The sequence below is a fragment of the Anarrhichthys ocellatus genome, unplaced genomic scaffold (genome assembly GCF_004355925.1).
Source record: "Anarrhichthys ocellatus isolate YVR2014 unplaced genomic scaffold, GSC_Weel_1.0 scaffold54, whole genome shotgun sequence".
Taxonomy (NCBI): domain Eukaryota; kingdom Metazoa; phylum Chordata; class Actinopteri; order Perciformes; family Anarhichadidae; genus Anarrhichthys; species Anarrhichthys ocellatus.
The window spans coordinates 1,588,960-1,614,135 of record NW_022280084.1 but is presented as its reverse complement, the minus strand read 5'-3'; the positions used below and the strand labels follow the sequence as shown (position 1 = coordinate 1,614,135).

At 41.4% G+C, this 25,176-nt stretch overlaps 2 protein-coding genes across 2 annotated transcripts in view; one reads left to right on the top strand and one right to left on the bottom strand.

The window, feature by feature from the left end:
- Positions 1-12,748, bottom strand: part of LOC116396243 (cilia- and flagella-associated protein 251-like) — a 13,241-nt gene extending 493 nt beyond the window's left edge. Inside the window, exons 1-14 of the mRNA XM_031870734.1 lie at positions 12,555-12,748; positions 11,156-11,211; positions 9,877-10,055; positions 9,593-9,777; positions 8,137-8,319; positions 7,448-7,534; positions 7,086-7,131; positions 3,896-3,936; positions 3,673-3,748; positions 2,423-3,034; positions 1,989-2,154; positions 1,137-1,498; positions 752-828; positions 424-480 (exon numbers count right to left, since the gene is read on the bottom strand). Of these exons, the coding sequence (XP_031726594.1) occupies positions 430-480; positions 752-828; positions 1,137-1,498; positions 1,989-2,154; positions 2,423-3,034; positions 3,673-3,748; positions 3,896-3,936; positions 7,086-7,131; positions 7,448-7,534; positions 8,137-8,319; positions 9,593-9,777; positions 9,877-10,055; positions 11,156-11,211; positions 12,555-12,659 (2,226 nt within the window). The 5' untranslated portion in view covers positions 12,660-12,748 and the 3' untranslated portion in view covers positions 424-429. The remainder of the gene's footprint in view (positions 1-423; positions 481-751; positions 829-1,136; positions 1,499-1,988; positions 2,155-2,422; positions 3,035-3,672; positions 3,749-3,895; positions 3,937-7,085; positions 7,132-7,447; positions 7,535-8,136; positions 8,320-9,592; positions 9,778-9,876; positions 10,056-11,155; positions 11,212-12,554) is intronic.
- Positions 12,749-15,351: 2,603 nt separating this feature from the next.
- LOC116396214 (arylsulfatase I-like) lies at positions 15,352-23,849 on the top strand. Its single transcript, XM_031870677.1, has 11 exons — positions 15,352-15,367; positions 16,175-16,428; positions 16,622-16,761; positions 16,984-17,133; positions 17,421-17,495; positions 17,766-17,940; positions 18,932-19,168; positions 19,737-19,883; positions 20,566-20,739; positions 20,961-21,494; positions 21,576-23,849. The coding sequence occupies exons 1-11, from the start codon at positions 15,352-15,354 to the stop codon at positions 21,996-21,998; spliced, it is 2,325 nt and encodes a 774-aa protein (XP_031726537.1). The 3' UTR covers positions 21,999-23,849.
- Positions 23,850-25,176: the final 1,327 nt, after the last annotated feature.

The window sequence follows — 25,176 nt, the reverse complement described above, 5'->3', positions numbered from 1 at the left end:
GGGGGGGAATAGAAAATCCTGATTAGTCATCACTACAGCAAAATAGATCTCTGTGCTTTAACTGAAAGGAGACGAACAAAGCATGATGTGCTTGGAGTAAATTTTTATTTTTTCACTTCTGTGCTTTCAATTGTGGTTTTCCATTTCGTTCTACTGTGATTTTGGGCACTTTATTATTTATTTCCATTATGTATTTTAACAATAACTCCCTGAAGGTAAAAAACAATAAAAACATCTCAGGAAATGTTTGTTAATCATAAGTGAGATGATCCATGGATAGCAGCTACAAACAGAGAAACAACTATTGTGCTTGAAAAGTTGCAACGCTCATTTTAAAGGATCTAAAATGTAATAAAAAAAAAAAAAACAAGCATTGTTCCAACTTCTGACCTCATCAACAAGAAGTGAAAACATTCAACATACCAACATTTATTCAGAGATGATCATCTGTTGGGAGATCTTTTTGGGGGACTTCTTTTTCTGGAAATATCAGAAAGAAAAACAAAAACAATTATCAACTCAAATAAATAACGATACGATATATGAAATACAACGAGCAGGAAATAAAGTGTCTGTAAATCTGCTTCTAAAACTAAAATCAATCCTGCTCTTCAACCTTTGTAAAAAACATATTGTTCATGTTTTGTTCAACGCAGTCAAACACACACACGCGTGTGAATTAAACCTCTAATGAGAGTATCGTTCCTGAAAGTCAGATTTGTTTGTGTTTTGTTTCAGACGTGTTTCTCACCGTAGAAGAAGCCGGAGGAGTTTGTTCGTCTGCAGCCGGTTCCGTCTCTTCCAGTTTCTCCTTTAACCGGTTCCTCTCTGCAAATCAGTCACAAACCATGAACATCAGTTATGTGTGATCCACAAGAACAGCAAGACAATTTAATTCATGGATCCAAAACCACTCATTTGTGTCCACCAAGTGCTTCAGTTTGGTACTTCTTCATCTTAAATGTTGTTGACATTTCACAGCTTTCTTAATTGTTAAAAAACTAAAATGTGAAGATCACGTTTTACCACAAAATGCTGATGAGCACTTTCATTTCATTGACTCATCAATAAGTCAATTAAAGTTAACAATGAAGACAGAATTCATTCTAAAACGATGAACAATGAGAAAGTCTCACTCGTTTTCTTTGCAGGTCCGTCGTGGCTCACAGCGATGGGAGTTGAGCTCTCCGTTGTCTCCTCACCTTCAGTCTTCATCATCTTCTTCTTCTTCTTCTTGCTTTCCTTTGAAAGTGGAGTCGAGTCCATTTCAGGAGGCTCGGAGCTCACCGCACCGCTTTCATCCTCCGTCACTAATCTCTTCTTCTTCTTTGGCGGTTGATTTTCCTTTGAGGAGTTCTCTTCTTGGTCCGGGTTCACTTTAATCTTTTTCTTCTTCGTTGGTGTGTTGTCGTCGTTCTCCTGAGGAGGATCAGGTTGAGGTCTTTTGGCTGGTTTTGGTCGAGGCGTCTCCTCCACTGCCTCTTGGATCCCCTTTTGTCTGGAAGAATGAATCGTGTTCATTTCTCTGACAACAATATTTACAATACAGATATTTGGTAACTGCATATTTTATTGTCTTTTCTAAACATCAACTTTGTTAGATGTTGTACATTTTTACTGTCTGAATATTTTGTGTTAATATATATAATAATTGTTATGTTGATGTTATGCCATTTCCTTTTTAACACTGTAAACTTCCACTAAATACACATTATGTATTTCATATTGTAAATATGTTTTTAATAGTTTCTCCTACTTTTTCTATGTATGACCGAAAAAGCCTACATTTTTTAGTTTGTTTTACAATTCCATTGTTTTCCATATTGTTTGTTTAACTATTTAGGTACTGAAGTAAATTTCCAATCCCGTATTTCAATACATATTGCGGTTACTTCATTAAATCTATGTACATTTACAGCAGCTGACAAAGTATTAACAGCGTTCATGATGTGAAGAACAGACAGAAGCCAAAGAAAACCTCTACCGACTTCTTTCTGCCGTTGAGCTTCGGGCTTTCTGCAGTCGCTCCGGAAGCGACGCTGCTCTTCTCCTCCTCTTGTTGTTGTTTCATCATCCTACGTCTCTTCTTCCGGCTGAGTTTTATCCTGACACCGTGTCTCTTTTTGGTCGAGGAGAGCAGAGAGGAGTCTCCGTCTAAAAAGGAGTTAAGAAAGGGAAAATGTGCAAATCACATCATTTTCATAGCTTCCTCTTGGATGCACCATTTCTATCCGACACCTGGTGAATAAGTAACTAGAAGTATAAATATATATAGTAGCTTGAAATGGAAAGTACATAAAATTGTACTTGAGTATAGAACATAAATTGACGAATACTGATGATTAAAGGGTCGTCAGCGTTGAGACTTAATGTATTCAAGAGAAGGAGAGAAGTATGTCTGAAGTATATTTTCTGACTCTACCTGTGGCTTCCTTCTTTTCTGAGTCTTTGTCTCCCCCTGCTGGTCCTTTACCAGACTGCATCTCCTCCGGTGTCTTCTTTTTCTTCTTCTTCTTCTTTTTATCCTTCGTTGTCTGGGCTGGACTTGCAAGATTCTCCACCTTCTCCTCCACCTTACTCTTTTTAATTTTATTTTCTGAAGGAGTGACGGGAGTTCCCTCTTCGTTCTCTTCCGCTTCATCTTGCTCCTTTTTCCTTTTCTTAGTCTTCTTCTTCTCTGGTGAAGCGGCCTGAGACACGACGACCACCTCCTCCTCCTCCTCTTTCTTCTGATCTTTCTTTGCCGCCTCCTCGGCTCTCTTTTTGTCTCTCTTCTTCTTTTTGGCACTCTTGGTGGAAAGAGGAGCATCACTGGATGCATCTACGGTGGATGAGTCGGTGATCGGTGCATCTGCAGTCGGTGCCTCTTTGCTCTTCTTCTTCTTGAGAGTTTTAGCATCTTTGCAGGACTCTGGAGCCTCCTCGGGGAGAGGTTTGCTGGTTTCCTGCATGGTTGCGTCGCTGTCTTCGACTTCGATGTTGAGGATGATGGAGATATCCGGGTCTCCTTGCTCGTTTGCCGCCGTTGCCTTTTCTACAACAGAACAGAGAGACATGCAAAGAAAGAGACTTGTGACGAAAACAACAACAACAGAAACATGTCCAACCATGCAGGAATAGAAGATAAGAAATAAAACGGCACAATCCTTTGAGCTCTTTATTCCCCAAATGTTTCCAGATATCTTGACTTCAGTCATGTGACTTAGAGATCAACATAGTTTTGTATATTTTTACTAATAAAAATGTAATATTTACACCTGCTGGTTACTGACATTTAAAAATACATTTTAATAAAATAGAAAAATGCAATATTGTGAAATAATCTTAAGTAATAAATCTGCAATTTCAACTACAGGTAGTATTTAAATTAGTGCTATTAAGGGATTTGAGAATACTGTGTTTCATCATTCAAGGTTTAAGATAGAAAAAGGTTTTATTTGGTATTAAATAATGTCTTAAAAAGTTAGTTGTAATAGTTTGTTTTTGGTTTAGAGCACAAAGTGTTCGTTAGTTCACTTCCAAACCGACTGAAACCTACTAAACAACAATATCCAATATATAAAATCCATGTAAATAAATAAGACTTCTATTAATTAGATCAATATGTTGAAGTTCACTGCTACAACCTGCTGTAAACTATATTCAACATACTCCAGCTCTACTGTCTGTTACCAGTGTCGGTGACGGGGTCCTCCGGGGTTGTTGCCGTCTGTGTCTCGTCTTCAGGCTTCAGCGGGGAGCTGAGGTTCTGAGTGAACACACACACACACACACACACACACACAGTATTATTACCATTACAATTATTAATTATCACTCATTGTGTTTGTTTAGATTCCTAACAAGACTGTGCAGTTCTAGTTAAAAGGCCTAATAAAGTAATGGTTTATTGTACCTCAGGCGTCTCTTCCATATTTGGATTTTCAGAATCTGGTTCTGAAGAAAAGATGGAAAACATTTTGTCATTATATTGTGTTTATCTGATGTATTCTGTTGGTACTTCAGGTGAGTAAGAGGTTTTTACCCAACAAGACATTTAGAGACATACTGAAGAAGTTTAATCTTTAATCCGAACCACTAAAGAGCAGAAACAATGACAGTGAAGCTAACAAAGAGATGAGACCAAGTCAAATTTAAGGTGAGATTATAAAACAGAGTGAGCCAATTAAAAACTAATTCTCCCACCTCACCAAACTCCATTTTCAAATATAACATTTAAAACTTTTCTTCCCATCGGCACAGTACTTTTCTAAAAAGAAGAAATTGTCACATCATTATTTCATAACAGTGGTGACGAACACCAAATGTTGAGTTTTCATTAGAACAGAAATGTGACTGGTGTGTTAACCGCAAGCCACAATAACCACAGCGCACAAGGCCAACCTGCCTCCTAACTCACCACATGACCGGTGGCAGACCAGCTGTATTTTTAACAGTTATATTTCCACATTAGATTCTGTGTCAACAAACAAGAGACTCTGCAGCTCTGATGCCGATGTGTCCCGTTAAGCACGCCGAGGCTGATCGGGACGTCATCCGTTTTGCAGGTATTTGGTGATAAAACAAAGTATATGAAAGATGGAAATGTTTGGGCTGATGGTGACGCTGAAATTAATGGGAATGAAATTCATCATTGTTGATATATCTCACTAACAACAGGAACCGTCATGACGGTGGAGCACGGCTAATAAAAATCAATTTAAACGTCATTTAAACTGCTTGAGTTATTCTCTGAGTAAATGTTGCTTCTCTGAGTCTTGATATCTGAGCGCTCTCATCTCTTTATCGCTCTCAATCTCAGAAGCCGTTTTCACAGCAGACCTTTCCATTGTCGGGGCAACAAATGCACAGCTGGAACCAATTAACCGTTTCCCAATTACAGCAATTATTCCAATTCAACGCAGCGATTAGTGACGTTCCCACCGGTAGCTTGACAAGTCAAAATGTCTGCCGAGACAAAAAGGCTTCTGCCCTCAAGTCAGGAATTCATTTCAAACACTTAAAATGAGGCGACTGAGTTCCAGGTGTAATTCTCAGACTCGTCGTCACTCCGGTTTGCTTAACGAGCTCTGACAAGCTTAAAACACACACACACACACACACACACACACACACACCTGAGAGAAGTTGAATAAGTGACTGACGATGTGGAAAACTGCTCTGAGCAGAGCTGCCGGAGCGGTTTCTCTCGGCTTTGGCAGCGATCCTTCAAACTCTTTACAAGTGTTGACGTTCAGTCCACGTGCATGATGGTAAAATATTCAACTCTATGTTTTACTCTTTTCTGTTCCCTCGTTTCCCCTCAAATGAAATCAAATGATCCAAAAGTTCTGCATTTAAACAGCAAAAGACAAAGTGCTGCCAATACAAAGGAAATATAGTCCGTTTGTAGTGTTCTCGTTCAGTGTCGGAACTCTGATTTAAACACCGAGATAAACCAGTCAACGAACTTCCACCCTTTTTACTGTCACGCTGTTCCTTTAACATGTTGTGGTGAAAACTGAAAACACAAACATACATAGATCACTTGTACAACAAACATTCATGGCATTGTTCCGAACATATATACAAACCTATTTAAGTGACCCATCCAACCCATTAGTCAAGACATCTTTACCGATATAAAATGCCCACTGTGTCCAATGTCAAGTAGAGTAACTTACAGCATTGATCCTAGGATGCTTCCACGTGGATGCGAGCAGATTACTCCTCTGAGCATGCGGCTCTATTTTGTTTGACTACCAAAACCGGAAGTGGCAAACCCGGAAGTGATATCATGACGTGAACGGAAAAACAACATTACAATAACCATCTTTTCGTCTTGTAATGAGCATAAACAAACTAAACAAAGTAGAAAGATGCATGTAAAGGCAACACAGTTTCTTTTTAACTCCAAAATAAAATAGAAAAAAACAAATTAAATGACACTTTTACTGCATTTCAAGATCAGTGGATATCTTTTAAAGGTCTGTTCCAAATAAATCTAAACACACTTGCAGAATGCAGACCATAATGATCCACCATTGAGTCATGTATCATTTAAGTCAGTTTGAGTAAAAATGCCACGTTATGAGTCTTTGTCTTCTTTTATGGTTAAATTAATGTCTTAGTTTGGATTGAATCGGATTCGTAGAACAAACTATTGATTCATCTGGAAAATAATCTGCAGATTTATTTGCAGCCCTAAAACATTTATTCTAAAAACATACATTTATTTTTCTTAAATCCACAACCTGACTGTGACGGCCGCAAACTAGCCAAACCATCAACCAGGTTCTGTTTCACTGTTCTTTAAATCATGATGCGAGACATGAACACACCTGTTTTGACTGACTTTATATTTCTAGACTGAGTGCACGCAATCAGATAATATTAAGTTAAAGTTGATAAAAGTTAACTTTCCTGTCAGTGTTTTTGCAGCCAACCATCCTTCTGGCAAAATACTGAGCAGCTGCACCACACCTGGCAAAGTAGATCAGCCCGGCCAATTGGACCGTACCATTCTACAACAGCAAGAGGGGTGTTGTCAGGAGCCTTTACATCTGCACCACAGCGGAGGAATGTCTTCACACCCCTGCAATTAACTATGGACTGGCCAGCGTAGTATATATCATGCAGTTAGGAGATGGGGAGGAGCGACCCTTGTTCAGGAGAGCACCCACTATGTTCTGTTTCATTACGTTGTACTTAGACTTTAGTGCAATTATGATAAGTCTATATAGTTATTCAGATTTGTCACTTTGGCTTGATTTTGTTACCCATCTTAATTATTGTACATACTTTTCCCAGCTTCATGCGTACCCTGGTCTCTCACACTTACAATGACTTTAATGCATCAACAGGTAACAGCTGGACACTTGATACCGTCTTATTAAGCATTCTTCCTGTCTAGATTTTCATAATAAATGTAAAGACCGTCGTGTGGTCTTTTGTCAGCAGCTTTGAAAACTGCTGTAGAAAAGGAAAAGACCTCTGAGCCGTTTCTTCACAACAGCTTGTGATTCCTGTCAGTGCGGTGAGAAAAGATGCCACGCATAACGTAAAGAACAAGCCGGGTATCGAACGTCTCATTGGTTGTTCCTTACCTGCAGGGGGCGGGGCTTCGCTCTCTGCTGGCTGGTCATTGGTCACCTGCCAAGAGGAATCAACAAACACACAGTTTCTTTCTATTCATGACACAGATTGGATCCTTTCAGTCACTGTGAGCAACAAAAAGCTGTTGAGCAGCAGTTCATTCACTCCTGATTCAAACAACGTGGACATGAGCGCGAAAATGAGAACCAGAGAAGTGTGACCAACATGCTGCTCGTACGAGAGCACGTTGATAATCCGGATTCTTTGGCAATAATTACATCTTGTATAATTAGATTTTTGGGAAAGTAAACATCAAACAAAGGGTAAACGGGTTCTGTCCAAGATAAACATTAACAAATATGTAAATATCAACCGATTCTGCAGCGCTGCCGTCCTCCTCCTCTGAGACCTCATCTTGATTGACGGCTGTCTGTTCACATGCAGGCGTTTCATCCGTCGCCTGAGGAAAGAAAACAGAGCAGAGAAAGTAAAGATTAAATATGAAACGATACAGCTTCTCATTTTTTTAAATCTTTTTTTTACTGTAGGGTTAACAGGTATGGTGATATTCAACCCCAAACCTCCCCTGCCTGAATATTCTTAAAGACCTGATGACTCAGCAAAGAATAACTGCTCTCAGTGTTTCCTTCTGGAGGCTAAACAGCAGAAACAATGCCCCTCAGAGCGAGTCACAATCCTGTGCTTAATAGGTTTCAGATGTACAGAGAGTGAGCCGAGGGGGAAAAGAGGCTCGGAGGCCAGGAGTCAACAAACACTCCAGTTTCTACGAGTTGTGGTGGAAACTGATTAACATTTCTGCTCATTTCTATAGCAGGACGGAGAATATACAGAACAGAAAAGCAACTTTTAACTTTGACATCGTTACAGAAAAATTAGGAGTAATATCCTCTCCTGTCTGAGGGTAGCAAAAAGAAAATGCAGGCATTTAATAAACTATCAATACATGTGAATATTTTGGCAGCACTTTAAAGTAAAAGCAGGTTTGTTGGAAGACGGGTCTTTCACAATCACATGCTTTGGATTCAGCCTCGGGTCACTAACCTGCGTCAGCTCATCGTCGTCCTCTTTACGCTCCTGGTTGCTGTCGCTGGAGGCATCAGGGGCCACGAGCTGATCCTCAGCCTCATCAGAGGCAGCTGGTCCGGGCTCGACCTCCTCCTCAGAGTCGGAGCTGGAACTTCCTGCCTCGTTAGAGGCCTCAGCAGACACTTCGACGGGAGCTGACTGCAAAATATCAACAGGTGGGCGATTAGAAGACCATGAAAGGACCTTCAGTCTCTCAATACTTTCTGACTTCCCCACAATGCCTCGGGGTCATGGGCAGATTATGAGACAATGAGGCCCCAAGGCACAGACCTGCAAGAGGCCCCACCACCTCTCCACAGGACAGAGACTCGCACACTTTAGAATGGATTGCCCTCTTTTTGTAGTCGTTTTGAGTCTTTGTAGTCGTTTTGAGTCTCTTTGAGGTTGTTTTGAAGAATCAAAGAAACTAAAACCTCTGCTTTTAATTTAATTCTGCTCCGTAGAAACATCTTTATTATGTTGAAAGTAAAAGTGAAGTGTCGTGTCGCGTTGCTGTACTCGTCTGAGCGGAGAGAAAAATCTATTAAAAACTACAAATCTTCTGCTGTCAGACACAAACCAAAGTGACTGTGAGTTTGTAGACAGAACCACAGAGACATTAACACACAAGAGCATCATTCTGTCCAAACAGCATCATCTGCTGCATCACTGGTCCGACAGAAAAGAACACACACACACACACACACACACACACACTCTTGTAATAACAAACGAACACAAACTTACAGACGAGACGAGTAGACATGAAATGAGTCTGTGTGTATTTCAGCGTCATATAACAACACTGGAGCTACTGTCCATCTATCAGCACATTATTACAGTGACTGGACAACAGCTATGTGTATGTGTGTGTGTGTGTGTGCGCGTGTGTTATTGTGAGACAGACCAGAGAAAGACGGTGAAAGACAAGTTACTGTTTGAAACTTCCTTTTTTAGTTTCTCCATCATCATTTGTCATTAATTAGAGGATTGTTTCAGCAGATCGATCCTTTAATACCCTCAGAAGCCAGTCTGTACGCTCACAGGAAGCTAATTCATGCATGCAAATCATAAAAAAACATGATTTCTGATATATTGTATTATAAGCAAGAAAAAGAGAAGAAATCAAAGATTGATGTCACATATTTTTAGGGTGTGGATGAAGGGTGCTTGCTATCTTTCTACTTCTGCAGACACAACTACCCGTTTCTTTAAAAACTAAAGTGTGAAGGCATACCAGATTAGGGAGAAAAAGGGGAATCTCTCTCTTTCTCATCTGGTGGCTGCAGCTGAAGGTTTGATGCCCGAGATGGTTCAAGGATTCAAACTGGTGACCATCCAATCATAAGCCTGCTTCTGAATCTGTTGATTCTCGGATATATTTCGATTGGTTTTTTTTAGGATATGTTCATATCTGCCTCTCTTTGCTCACCTCTTGCTCTGTTGCTTCCTCGTCCTCTTTCTGTTCTTCTTCTTCTTCTTCTTCTTCACTGTCTGACTTCGTTGTTGTGGTTTCCTCTGCAGGATGCAGCAGCGGCGGCTCAGAGGCCGTGTCAGCGTCTGCCTCCTCACAGGGGAGCTCTGCAGTGGATGACTCGACACCATCTGTCCCGGACTCTGAAGCACGGGCACAAAATACATAATAGTTGTTCAGGAGTTATTGCTTAAAACGTATAAATTATAAATCTGATTACAACAACAACGTAACTAACGTACCAGGTAGAGGTTTGGCATCCACATTATTTTCCTCTGTGACGTTGGAGAGTTTAGTGTCTGCGCCTCCTTCTCCTTCTTCTTCTTCGCTGGTGGCAGGTTCTGGTTTGATGTTGTTGTTCTTCTTCACAGTAGTGAGGTCTTCCGTCTCCTGCTTGGCCTGCTGAGCCAGAGAGCAAAGCCTGCAACACGACACACATTACATTTTAAATACCTACGGTCCCGTAAACATATATACTAATTATAAGCATGTTTTTAGTATGTTTACAGTGGAAAAACAGGCAAAATAAATTCAAAGCAGACAGCGTGCAACCGTATACGCTTTGTTTTTGAGTGTGCCGTTATGTGATACTTTTTTCCCACAATGCAATGCACAAAGGAAATGGAGGATCTGCTCACAGCTGGAAACAATTAAGATAAATAGTGGAAGTTGGCTAAACAGCTCCAGAAAGATCTCAAAAAACAAATATAAGTTATCAATGTTAAGACTTTTTGCTTTATTTGTTTATCAAGTTTAACAACCACGCTTTATTAGTGTGTCGTACATGCTGTACAGAATCAGTGAGCAGTATGGATTCGGGACACAGCTCAAGCACTCGTCCGTCATTAATGTGTTTAGAAGTTTCTGACAGCTGACTGGGGACCGTGTAATGTGTTCGGGAGGAAATAAATTCCTGACGAGTGAAAACCCGTCAAAAGCTTTTATCTGCAGGAAGCTGACTGGGGACCATCGAGCAGCCAAGAAGTACAGATGTTTGTGAGAGTCATAATGTGAACAGCCAGAATACATCAGTGTGACAGGAGGAGATGTGTTTGTACATGACTGATGAGCAGAAGGAAGAATAAGCTCCTGAGAGTGAACTGATTTGCATAATTCTGCTTTGATTGAAGTATTGACCTTTACGACAGAGATGAGCACCGTCTTATCTTTGGGATCTCAGGGAAACAATATTTATCTAAAAACAGCTGTTGAGTTATAAACATGAGTTTGAGAGCTTTTCATTGACTGGATTCGTGTGACTTTAGTGCGAGATTCACGGCTGATGTCATCCGCTGCCTGTTTAATCCCTTCCAGGGCAGCGTGGATTTAAAATCCCAGAATGCACTGGGCCGAACGCCAGGCAGTCATTCACTCAGAGACACGCTAACAAACAGTGACATCCTGTTCACAGACAGCTAAGCTGCGTCTCTTTGGACGTCGCTACCTGCGACAATATACATACTGAGACAATATAGGTGATTAACGTGAATAAAAAAGGTCCACACTTCCTGTTTGACTTACTTAATCCAGCTGGTGTAGATATCATGGAGGCTGGAGCTCTCCTCCGGTGTCTCCACCTACACACACACACAGACAATATTCCTGTAACTCAACTGTGACGACATAGATAAAACAAAAAGAAGAGTTCAAAGAGAAACGTCAAATTTCCGGTGGTTCGGGAATGCTTCCACTTTGATGCCACAAGCTCCCGGAAATGAACTCATGCAGCAACATAGACGACAATATGAGAGAGAGAGAGAGAGAGAGAGAGAGAGAGAGGATAAAAAGATCAGACGGGGGAATGATGCGCAAACATAACATGGCCTCTGTGAGAGCATCAGAGGGATGGCAGGTTTGAATTTAGAGAATGTTTGAAAGAATAGTGTTGAGATTCTAGTCTTCCTAAAAGTCTGTCAGCAACTTTTAACGATATTTATACCTGAAACCTGAAACTTGTGACTGACAAAAGCTGTGTTCCTAATGTTAGACACAAGTAATAAGACATAAGTAATCTTTTTCTATGTAAGTTTAAGAGCAATAAAATAAAAGTAGCATTACTGAAAACATGCAGCGCAACACAGGTTTTAAGTTTAAATTGAAATTTTGCAGAGTTTATAGAATATACTGAAAAAAACCTTAATTATGCATTGTTTAGCTTTTGTTACTGACTTAATGTCTGTGGTTGCATCGTGACAATGTATATGTAATATGTACACTTTTGGGCTGCAACTAACAATTGTTATAATTGATTATAGCTGATTTATTAACATAATTTAGTTGTTATTAGGGTTTTTTTCTGCTCTATAACAGATAAAAAAAACAGATTTTCTCTTGTAAAACCAACATATAAGATATTCTGTTCGCAATGCTACAGATATCCACATTGTGGAAACTGATTCAAGCTGATTTTGTGAATTTTCTGCTAGAAAAATGACCGTAGCGATAGTGAATAGTTGTCGAGTCAATTACTGTAGACCAACTACCGGTAGTAGATTAGTCGACTAACCGTCGCAGGTCTCGAACATTTAACTAAAAACTAACAACTTTTATGGTTAAAGGCTCCATGGCTGTGAGGAGGCTCTGAATGGGGGTCAGTGTGCAGAAGCAGGCCTGCAGCACCCTTGCTTTTACAGCCATGCAGCTGCTGAAACATAATGTTCTTTTCCTCCAGGAGGCCAGAAGGAGGAGCAGACACGTGCTTTTATACACGAAGCTGAGCAGCAATGTACTGACAGCACATGAAAAACACATTCATATTTAATTCTGCTGTCTTATAAAACATGCAAGAGACGCAAGAAATGTCAAATAAAAACCATCAATATGACCAGAAAAACTAAAGTTAGCGAGGTAGAATGAAGTCTGGTCGGTTTTAAACTACATCAGGCTGTAATGTGTTCATAATTAGACTCAGACTTGTTACCTGCGCGACGTGTTTCTGCAGCACCTTTGCAGCTTTCTGGTATCCGTTCACCTTCAGGTGCTGGAAGATCAAGAGCAGCAGAGCGGCGTCCTCCTCCGAAGCCATGCTGACCGTCTGGACCGACACACGAGGCTGGGAACCGGGACCGAAACCTGGAATATTATTGAGTTATTAACAGCTCAGTTCATGCACGCTATGCTGCGTGCAGCCATGAAAGCCGGTGACGACGCCCCCCTTGAAATGCAACATGGGAAACGGAGTTTTTATTGTGTTTGTGTGTATTTTTTAAAGGGCTGCAAAAGCATCTTTTGAGATTAGACGCATTATTCACAAGAAGTTAAATCAATAAATGACTCGGAATAGAATTAGGCCTGAAATAATTATTACAGTTACAACATGAAAATAATACATTTTTACTGTATAATTTTCTATAAGGCTGGTATTAAAAATGATTAAAACTATTGAAAAACACGTTGAAATCAATTTCTCCTACATGAAAGCTAAACCCTCTTTAAATGACTTTAGTTTGTTAGTCATCCTCTCATCCATCCATCTCATTTCTCAGTTGTATGGTTTAATAAAAGGCTCTTAGCCTTTGCTAATGAAGCAAAACGCCATTTTCGATGTTAACATGGTCTGAATGTTTAGAGTTTGTTGATTATTTTTGTGTTATTCTTAACCTGTTCCTTATTGCTGGAGAATACACTTCTCATACAGAGGGTTACTTGAGCTTTTATTTCTTGATTAGTCTGACGTATTTCCGGTCTCCCGCTGGTTCGTCTCCGGTGACTTGACGCAGTTTTGCATCTGTACAGTTCGCTGCGTAAAGAGAGAAATTCCTGGTTTTCTCCGGAATGCCAGCTGGCTCTTAAACAGACCGCAGTCAGTCACCGTCCGGCTGATGTTCTGTCCGGGATCACACTGCCTCATGGAGGGGAGTCTGTTACGATGACAATCATCAATAAATACAATAAGAATAGTGTTAAAGTAGCGTACAGCCGTTTAAAGGAACGGTGTTAAAGGATTACTACAGTTTGTCTCTCTGTCAAGTTACACAAATAAAATGAAGACTAGCGGATGTTAAGCGTTTTAGCTTTAAAAATAAAACTATCACGATAGGAAAATGAAGTCAAGTTTTAAACACGGATAATTTACCATTTTATATCAATGGATGAGGCCAATTTTTACATTACTGTCATTACAAAGGATCACTAATAATTAGCTGAATTAGCTAGATTATATATTTTTATAATCTAGCAAAGCCTCAAATAATTCAAACATATAATAGAGAAGTAGCTAACCTGGAAACAACTAAATCTTTCCAGATAACTAATGTAACGCTGGCTTAGTTTCACACCAGCAGTAATGTGTCGTTGCAGCGTTTTAACGCCCTGTTCGACCGTTGGCCCCCTAGCCGTTAACCCTCTAGCCGTTTGACTAGCTATGCTAGTTAGCTAACTAGCTAGTGTGGTGACTAGCAATACTACGCTATTGGATAAGATGAGGGCAGTTCATTTTATTTCTTCACATATTTGCGGAAAGTAAACATTAATGCGAGATATGAATGAACGACTAAAGGTTGTTAACGGTCAAAGTTGGGAAGCTGCATAACGTTTTTTTTTATTTTATTATATTGTCGGTGGGATGGAACTGTCATTTAAAACCAGATTATTCATAATAAAAACTACCCCTCTCCTGGTCATTGCATATTTTCTCGCTGCTTTGTGTTTTATTTTGGCAGGTCAGACCGGAAGTGTTGGCGCTGCAGCTGCGTTGTCTTGACTTTGATCGTATTTCATTGGGAGTGTGTGGACGCTCCGACTCGAAGGAAGAAAGGTTTCGTGGAAAATTGAGGATATGCGGCGTCTTCTGCAAACTTTAAACTCCAAAACCAAACTGTGTGCGAGCTGAAGAAGGACCCGGAGTGTGAAGAATGGACTGAAGAGTAGCGGAGAGGAGGAGAGGAGGAGGAGGAGGAGAAGAGCCATTCACTTCCATTGATCCAATATCGAGGTATTGATTTAATTTGAAGGCCTGGCTTTCTGACCTGTGATGACCTTATTTAGAATTATTGTAATTCTAAATAAGGTTAATATGAAACTATACAGGCTGCAGATTTCAGCAAAAACTAATTTAATGCATGACCAGACTTCCACAGTCTGAACTTGTCACAGGAAAGAAGTTCATGTACAGCATGTGTGTGTGTGTGTGTGTGTGTGTGTGTGTGTGTGTGTGTGTGTGTACCATGGGAAACCAGTTCAGGCCTCAGTAAAGGAGTAAGGTTGGACTGAGACAGCATGCTTTTTAGTGCAGGTCTTGCAGATGAAATCTTCATGCTTTGGTAGTTTGTAAACATGTCATAGAGGATACAGATGTGTATACAATCTGTTTTCCCCCTCTTCCTTCCTCCCTGCATGTTAAACTGAGAAAATGAAGGTTTTAGGGCCGTAAAAACAACCTGTAAAATCAACCCACCAAACCTCCGCTGAGAGGACTACAGCTGTGTTTTTAAAGGATGAACAACCGTTTCTTCTCCAAAGAAGCGCCATCGCCGTCTGGCAGCTTTCCTGCATGTAGTGCTCACTGACGGTGATTCAGCCTCCTCAATAAATCACACTCCACCTCTGTCACGACTTGTGTTTATTGGGAATGTGGATTCATCGTCTGAGCGTCTCTTAAAAACAGGCAGAAGGTCCCACTATGACTAAGACGCTTAAAGTTTACTACGAGATTTACTTTGTTGTAAATAAGTAGGTAACGTTTTTTATATACAGTTTATATAAGTGTGGGAACATGAATGACATCACGGAAAGGTTAGTTTTAGGACAATAGTTTCTTTGAGAACAGGAGCGTTGTGATATACAGATATTGGTGATAACCGTGACATTTAGTAATAACATATTTATATCATGTTAATAACACACGTGATAGTATCGCGTGAATGATCCAGCGCCTCTTAAATCATTTTAAAATTAAAGTTATGGTTACAGATTCTCTCTCCATCTCCCTTCAAATTACAAACTCCCACATATTTTGATATTTTTCTGTTCCTTTAATATTGCAAATCAACGAGCAGGACTTCTTTATTCCTATATTGGATTTCTACACGATTTTAAATTAATTCAATTCCTGAATATGTCACTTCATTTGCAGCATTACGCAATCATTTCTACAGCTGTTGCTCGTTTTTCAGGACAAAAAGACGTCATCATGACATATCTGATATCATATATATATATAAGAGGAGCGATAAAACACAGCAGGAAATGGCTAAAGAATAGTGAGAGTCACATTCAAACTGCTCTGTTTCTGCTCTTATCGGGTTTTTATTGGTTTTATTCGGTTCCAGAGACGGAACGGTTAAAAACAAAACGACCTCCTCAGAGGTTTGGAGCTCTCTCTCCTCCAGATGGATGTTTCAGATCAAAGTTTACAGCCGATGTTGGCGAGTCCATCTCAAATGTGGTTTCCTGATCTACAAGTTAGTCCACAAGATGTCATGCGCGTGTGAATTTGTGCTGACTGAAACATTTGTAAAGCTCTTCTTCGCTGGTGTTTTTGTTGGTGGAGGTTCTCTCTCTATTGTTGCGTTGTCATTGGTTTTTTTTTGTTCCCGGCAGTAAAGATGCAGACTGTGGCTCTCACCGTGCTGAGTGTTCTCCTCAGCCTGGACTGTCTGTCTGCTCACCGGGCCGAACAGAACCAGACCCAGAACCAGACCCAAAACCAAAACCAGAACCAGAACCAGAACCAGAACCAGACCCAGAACCAGAGCCAGAACCAGAGCCAGAGTGACAGAAACACTCACAGTGATGAGTCAGAGCCGAAGAAGAAGAACCAGCCGCACATCATCTTCATCCTCACGGACGACCAGGTCTGTGTGTGTGTGTGTGTGTGTGTGTGTGAATGTGAATGTGTGTGTGTGTGTGGGCATGTGTGTGTGTGTGTGTGAAGCATTAAAACCGTCCATGTTTAAGTTGATTTAGTCTCTACGATGGATGAGCCGTATGTTCTGTAAACCCTCCGTGACCTGAGACATTTAAGCGTGACTCTGTCGTGACTCTCAGGGCTTCAACGACATCGGCTACCACAACCCGACCATCAAGACTCCCACTCTGGACAAGCTGGCGGCGGAGGGCGTGACGCTGGAGAACTACTACGTTCAGCCCATCTGCACGCCGTCGCGCAGCCAGCTCATCACCGGCAGGTAGGCACACGCTGTACGGGGGTCCGGCATGACAAGATACGGTAGCACAGGCTAAAGAAGAATTGAAGATTGATAGATTAAACTGACAGAAAGAAACTCAACTTAAAGCTCTCTCAGCAGTGAGGATGAACTAGTCTCTGGTCCTACAGCAGACCGTGTGTGAGCAGTTCATCTGGTAGAAAGCCAACAACACCTGTGTGTGTTTGTTTCCTTGTCTTCCAGATATCAGATCCACACAGGACTCCAACACTCCATCATCAGACCCAGCCAGCCGAGCTGTCTGCCGGCACACATGGACACGCTGCCCGAGAGGCTCCGCGAGGCCGGCTACGCCACTCACATGGTCGGCAAGTGGCACCTGGGCTTCTACAGGTGAGGTGGAGACTTTCCCAGGTGGATGGATGTGACTGTTAGTAGAAGTGTTTTGATGAGTTTCCTGTTTTGTTTACACTGCGGTCACATTCCCGCCATTGAGTTCACTCTATTCCTCCGATCTCTGATTGTGATACACAAAGAAATGTGTATCACAACGACCGGCAGGCGAACAAACGTGGATGTAAACACTTTTAAAAGAATCTGCTTTGCAAACGTTTTAAGTTGTGTTTAAGCTGCTTTTGTAGACCAGAAATCTGATGCTCAGTTTACTTTGTTTCCTCCAGGAAGGCGTGTCTGCCCACCAGAAAGGGTTTTGACAGTTTCTTTGGTTCTTTAACAGGAAGTGTGGATTACTACAGGTAAAAGTGCATCATTATTAACTTTTTTGTCATTTTAATTTAACATTTTTTTCATTTATTTATTTTTAAATGTATATTTTTTTAATTTATTAATATTTATTATATTTATTACTATTTATTACCATTTTGTAATATTTTGTAATATTTAAAAAAAAAAATAATAATAATATTTTTATTCATTTTTTTATTATTGAACTAACCTTAATTCGTTGTCTGTGTTTTTTCCACTACCCGTGTCGATAACTCACACGTGTCTCCGTCTGTCCACAGTTACGGGTCCTGTGACGGCCCGGGGTTGTGTGGGTACGACCTCCACGAGGACGAGGACGTGGCCTGGGGCCAGGAAGGAAAGTACTCCACCACGCTCTTCACCCAGAGAGCTCGGAAGATCCTCGAGAGTCACGACCCCACGGACAAGCCGCTCTTCCTGCTGCTCTCCCTCCAGGTGTCACATCAGAAAGAAAATAATAAAAGACATCTATGAGAAACATCTCTGGAACATGATTTAAGTTTAAGCCCCTCAAAATGAAAAAAGATCAGAGAGAGAGAGAGAGAGAGAGAGAGAGAGAGAGAGAGAGAGAGAACTGTAGTTGCAGCCTGACATGTGTTTTGATGCTGCGTTAGTCTACGTCTGGTTTTGGGGAGTCAGAGATGTTGGAATAACAGCGAGACCACATTAAAGTCTGTGAGCATCAGAAACATATTCACAGACTGCTTGGTCAACATGGAGCTGAAACTATTCATTACTCAGAGGTTTAGAAGTGTTTAAACTCATAAGAGCGATGTTTGTTTTCTGTTGATATTTGTGGGCAGCCATGTTGTTTTGAGAAAATCTAGCTGACAAGGAACGGAAAAACAACGAGCTGTTTTATTTAAAATGTTCCCGAGTAGGGAGCACTAAGTTCCTACTTGAGCACCATGAGTAAGTGCTGAGGGGCATTCTGGGAAATGTAGGAAAAGACTCACTAAAGTAGAAGATGAAAGGTTGAAGAAAGCAGGTTAGCTGAACACAGTTTATATTAAATATCTACAGTCAAAATAAATGCTTTTCCCTTTAAATTAAAAATAGCTGATCTTATAATATTAATAGTTTTAACAAGAATTTAATCTTATAGGAGCTTGCTTTGTATATTTTACTTTGAAAAGCACCTTTTTTTATTTAAAATTATGAGTTTTAGTTTTTCAACTTTCTCCCATACATCTCATCTTCATCAGATTTCTCCTGAAACATTTGGTTATTTCACTGATTTAAATCATGGTAACTGCATGATATTATTATTGTTATAATAATTACTACTCCTGGTTTAGTTTGGTTTGTTGTATGTATGCATTATGTTGAGTTTTGCACCAATAAATAACATTAACCAGGTACAAATCAACAGAAATAGATAGAATGTAAACACATGTAAACACACAGTGTTCATTTTTACCTCCAGGCGGTTCACACTCCTCTGCAGACTCCCAAGTCCTACATCTACCCGTACCGCGACATGGTGAACGTCGCCAGGAGGAAGTTTGCCGCCATGGTGTCCACGGTGGACGAGGCGGTCCGAAACGTCACCTACGCTCTGAGGAAGCACGGATTCTACCGGAACAGCGTCATCATCTACTCCACCGACAACGGAGCCCAGCCCTTCACGGGAGGGAGCAACTGGCCCCTACGAGGCCGAAAGGTACAAATGACTTCTCGTATCTCGGACGTGGAGGTTTCGCTTATTAACGTGCGTACATTACCACACGTACAGTTCATGCTGACCTTAACAAGCTTACATGTCTGACAGTCTAAGTGACCACTATGCATAAGATAAACCCTTATCCTGGTGACTACGTGGCAAAGATCTAAGGATAGCAGAGTTTTATTTTTGGAATAATTCAGCAGTTGTTGCATGTGGTTATAGACTTTTAGTCCTTTTTAAAACATGTTTTTACAGTTGACTTGTGCCATATAAGGAGGAGTTCCATACCTATAAGCATGAGACGTTTAAAGTAACATTCATGGAACTTGTTTCCCCCAAAAACAAATGAATAACATCCTCAATACTCGATAAATACATACAACTCCTTTATAGAGTATTTGTAACATTTCCTTTATTTGATTTGCCTTTCAGTGACGGCTTCTTATCTTGGCTCAAATAAACTATTGTTAGTATTTCTACTATCCAGATGAAGTGTTGCTGAGATCTCTGCTAACTCTGAGGGCAGAGAGAGCTGTAACTAAACGTCCCGGCTGTGGTTTTTTAGGGTACGTATTGGGAAGGTGGCGTCCGTGGAGTGGCGTTCGTTCACAGCCCCCTGTTGAGACGCCGGAGACGGGTCTCCAAGGCCCTGGTGCACATCACCGACTGGTTCCCCACGCTGGTGGGTCTGGCCGGGGGAAACACCAGCGAGGTCAGTGGAACTCTTTTGGCTTTGTTGCCTGTAAGTTGCATGTTTGTCATCGAGGCCTTCTTTATTAACGTGTAAACACCGTGGAGAATGCACTCTCACCCAGTGCACTGATGACCATGTTATTGTGCCGTAAAACAGAGCAGATTTACAGACGTTTCTCACCGCGGCCGGCCACCCAGGCTCCTGACGCGAGGGGGCTCTTCAGAGTGTTTGGGATCAGCGTGTTTCCCCGATTGTCTCCCACTGATTTCACGTTCATGCATGAGTTTATTTGTCGTCACGGTTAGAGCTCTGTCTGCATTACGTCGTCCTCATTTTGGCCTCAGGCTGAACTCAAGTCTCAGGCTGCAGCGCTTCTGTAAAACTCTCTTCACTTATTATCTGGTAGATAAGAGTGCTCTTGACCTCTTATGATGAGTGGACTGTTTCTAATAGTTTAAGTTTAGAAATAAATTACTTGCTAAGTCAGTGCAGTCTGTGTTGAGCTCCCAGAGAGGTTTGTTGGCAAAGTGTGCAAGATGGTTTCCATCGCCAAAGCAGATGAACAAGGAGATTTTGGCTACTGTTTTGGCCTGTTTTGGAGATTTACTGTTATTCATTGCTGTGTGCTCATGAAGAGATCTGTCACGACTCTACATATGAATTCTTCTCTGTGATGTGAGTGTACTTGTTTCCCTCTCAGAGCTACGGTCTGGATGGTTTTGACGTCTGGCCGGCCATCAGTGAGGGGAGGGAGTCACCTCGTCAGGAGATCCTTCACAACATCGACCCTCTGCACAAACCTGCTGCTCAAACCACCGGCTGGGACGCCGGCACGCGCGCAGCCTCAGGTAACGACCACAATAAAACGTCAACAGTGACTTCAGTCGGAGTCAAAGTGGAAGGCTGACAATAGGGCTGCAACAAACGGTTATTTTCTAGATACAAAAGGTTAAAGACGTGTTAACTTTGTATCTGCAAACTTGTGTTTTCTTGAAAGGCCCAAAGAAGAAGAAGAAGAACCAGAAGAAGAAGAAGATCCAGAAGAAGAAGAAGATCCAGAAGAAGAAGAAGATCCAGAAGAAGAAGAAGATCCAGAAGAAGAAGAAGATCCAGAAGCTGAAACCAAAGCAGAAGTCAGCGTTCAGGTTGAAGACTACGAAGAAACCTCGGACGTTTTCCCATCATGCAGCTAAGCCTAAAATCAAACCTAAACCCAAGATTAAGCCCCTTCCAAAATCAAAACTCAAACCCAAACCCAGGACCAAAGTCCACCCTCAGAACAGGAGCCTGTCGCACCACAGTCCACGTCCTAAGTCCTACTCCAGCGGCGCTCCGCCAGTGTCAGGAATGTCTCGCCCGAGGTCTCAGATCCAATCACGTCTAAAGTCAAAATCCAGGCGGAACATATCCCAGAAACAGACCCTGTCACGGTCAAGACCGCCTCAACCAAAGTCCCAAACACAGCTCACATCACATCTCAGGAACCAGAACATGTCCCGGCCGACGTCACACCCAGCTGTGCGGCCGTCCGAGTCCCCGTGGGACGCTTCGGTCCAGGCTGCCATCAGAGTGGGCGACTGGAAGCTGCTAACAGGAGACCCGGGTCACGGAGACTGGGTCCCCCCGCAAGTACTGCAGCACATTTAGACCCCCACTTTAAGCTCTCCTGTTTCCAACTGATCATGACTAATTGCACATTTTGATCCTCAGGTGCTGCCCACTCTCCCCGGTCGCTGGTGGAACCTCGAACGTGCCGTCTTGCTGTTCCCCAAATCCTCCGCCCTGAAGAACGTCTGGTTGTTCAACATCACGGCCGACCCGTGCGAGCGTCGGGACCTGGCGGACCAGAGACCAGACGTGGTCCAGCGGCTGATGGCCCGACTTGCCTACTACAACCAGACGGCCGTGCCGGTTTATTTCCCGCCCGACGACCCTCTGGCCGACCCCAGCCAGCACGGCGGGGCCTGGGTGCCCTGGGTGGACGAAGAGGAGGACGAGGAGGGTAAATATCACGGAGTGTACAAGAAAGGCAGGAACAACAAGAAGAAGAGGAAGAAGCCGCGATGCCCGCTGTGCAAGCTGAAGTCCTTCTTCCTGAAGCTGAACACCGGGATGATGTCCAATCGGATCTGAGGGGTCGACTTGAAGCGATCGTGTCAAAGACTTTTAACATGTTTGTACGTCGTTACATCTTCGCTGTACTCAAAAAAAAAAGATAATTGTCAAGTTTTTTTTGCACAACATGGAGTCGGAGAGTCGCCCAGATCCTCTAATGCCAATAAGATCACAGACATGATCACTTCAGCTCGCCGCCATCTTCTCACGAGTGCCCGATATCTACTCTGAATGTGAAAAACAACAAAAGCTGATAAAAGTGCTGCACAGCGGTGAAAAAACAAACAATACAGTATATAAGAAGTCTCAGTATCAGTAGCTACCTCCATCAACGGCTCTGGAAAAAGCGTGTTTAATTCTACTTTTGCTCGATTTACCAGCCTGAGTAGCTTTTTTGTAGCGTGGTTCTGGTGTTGAGATGGCTGCAGAGGTGACCAGGTGGCAGTCATACGCAGAAAGATACTACTAAGTGCAGCAAAATGTTTGTTTTCTTTTATTTGTTTCCTTTAAATTCCAACCTGTTCTGATTATAAGGTGGTTTTCTTTACTGTGGCTTTTCTCCTGATTTATTATGTGAATCTATAAATTGCGTGTCCTCTGTTTCCTCGTTATTTCTTCTTTTTTTAATCGTCAATCAAACCGACAGAGTTCTTGACTCGAGAGCCGCCGCGTGCGGCAGTAAGATGTATTTTTACACTGTAACTGATTTATGTTTCTTTAACTTTGAGCAGAAAGAAAAGAGACTCTGAATCTGTGACGCAGGTTTTAACAGATCGAACTTAAACATCCCAGATTTAGGTTTCCAAGCAAACTATTTACTTTTCACAGTGGAACTGCACGAGTGTGATGATTGTTTCTGTAATCGTGTAACTGTTCTTTCTTTGTGGTCTCTGTCATACGCAACATAATAGAACAAGGTTTTATGTTTTCACATTTTTAGTCACGTCGCAGTGAATACAGATATGTTTTTGAGTAATTGTTGTTGTTTTCTTTGTGTTGTGTCTGAAACAGGCCTCTGGATTGTGAGGCTGCTTGAATGTAGAGCCGACTGCAAGTCTATGAATTAACAGAATGTGTTTTTAATTCACTACGTTCTGCTGTGAGCAGCAGAAAGCGTCTCTTCAGCATGTTATTTCACAACTTATTCAGCCCCATAAAGGCCGAACTAAATATACATTTTTAAGCTTTTTCAAGACATCGAGTCCTAAACATCTTACAGGAGAGACATTTTTGAAAAGCAGTGTTTTATTTTTATTTTTATTAGATTAAACCAAATGTTTGGTAATTTCAACCATGTTTTTATTTGTTTTAAGCATTAATCAAATGAAAACAATGTTTATATCGCTCTGGTGTTATTGTTCCCACTGATATCTGTGTAATGATCTCTTCTTCTAATGAAAACAAGATGAACCGGTTGAACATAAAGTCGCTCACATGTAGAAGTCCTAATATCTCGTGCATTCAGAACACAGACAGGAAGTGAAACGTGTTACAGCAGAAGTTTTACCAGCATTAGAAACCTCTTTGAAGTAAGATGCTGGTTTCCTTCCCTCGAGCAGGACACCTAACCTCTAAATATTTCGGTGTATTTGCACAACATCTAACAAACCGCGACTGTGGAGCAGCAGAGAGCTCCTGAGAAACGCTTTAAGTGGACGCTTGATGTCTCCACCTTGAGTAAATAAAGGTGAACTAAAATGTGACGCTTGTGCTTTCATGTGTTCCAGAGACAGAACACCGTTCATCACAAACATACGTGATGTAATGTTTTAATGTCTCTTGGGTCAAGTCTTCTTTCATGTGTCTTTATCTTCAAACCTTTAACTACGTCTTCTCAGTGCACAGACCTAATAAATGAATATGAACATATGTTTGTACAATGTCTGTCTGTTACTATGTAATTCATATTTTTATTGCTTTGGGATTTTAACAGAGATAACGCAAGAACAAGTTAAATCTCAAGTCTCCACTTTGTGACTCAGCTCTGATCCAAACAAAGGATTGTTATTATTGTTCATGATAAATGTTTAATAGAAGATAAGGTGGAAGATAATTGTTTTGTTAGAAACGCAATGCACGCACCACGTTTAACCACTAGGTGGTGCCAGATATCAACAGTCCGTAGCGCGTTCTCTCTCTCACTCTCACTCTCTCACTCACACACACACACACACACACACACACACACACACACACACACACAGTTTTCAGGGGGAATACTTGAATCGGGAGTTTCTTTGATCCCGAACACAAATGGGATTATGTAATCCTCTGGGATTAAAATGTCCTGATTCTGGAGACTGTTTCGCTGCTGAGAAGCTGCTGGTTTGACGCCCGCACCAGCAAAAACCAGCGGTAGAGTGTAACTAAGTACATTTACTCAAGTACCGTACTGAAGTACAATCATGAAGTACTCTACGTGTGTGTTTCCTTTTTACTTCGCTGTGTACTTCTACTCCACAACATTTATTTTAAATCTTTAGTTACTTTGCATATTCAGATTATTAATACAAAATATAACTGTGTATAAATGTACTTTTATTTCAGTAAGATTTTGAACACAGGACTTTTATTTCTTGTAGTTTTGCTGCTTTTACTTCAGTGAAATATTTGAATATTCTTCCACCACATGAGCAAAACATAATGAAATGTATGCAGTTAGAAAAAGCTGACTCCAGGAACAGATATGAGCTAAATGTTCTAGCTATAAAATAAAGTTCACATCATCAACTCCACTCGAGGAAAACATCTAAATCTGTTTTTATCTAAATTAGACTACCAAGACAAAACAACCTTTATTTCAGGGTTTTCTGAAACAGACACAAACATCCTGACCTGTGTAAGGACATCCCATAATCCCTTTGTACCAAAGAAGAAGTAACCCAACAACACAAACACCTCTCATACATAAATAACACTCTAATATCACTCAGTCACGCTTTCTCTCCTCTCTCACACCTCAAATTAACAACTTTACAAATATCTCCGTCCGTCTCTCACACACACACACACACACACACACACACACACACACACACACACACGAGTTCTACAGAGCTGGAGCACGTGGGCGGCTGTGAAATTAGGATTCCCTCACCACGGACGGTTTCTGCTGACACAATCACAAACTCATAATTGAGTTCTGTTCTGTGGTCGCGTTGACACGAGTCTCGGTTTGTACTCTCCAATAAAAACA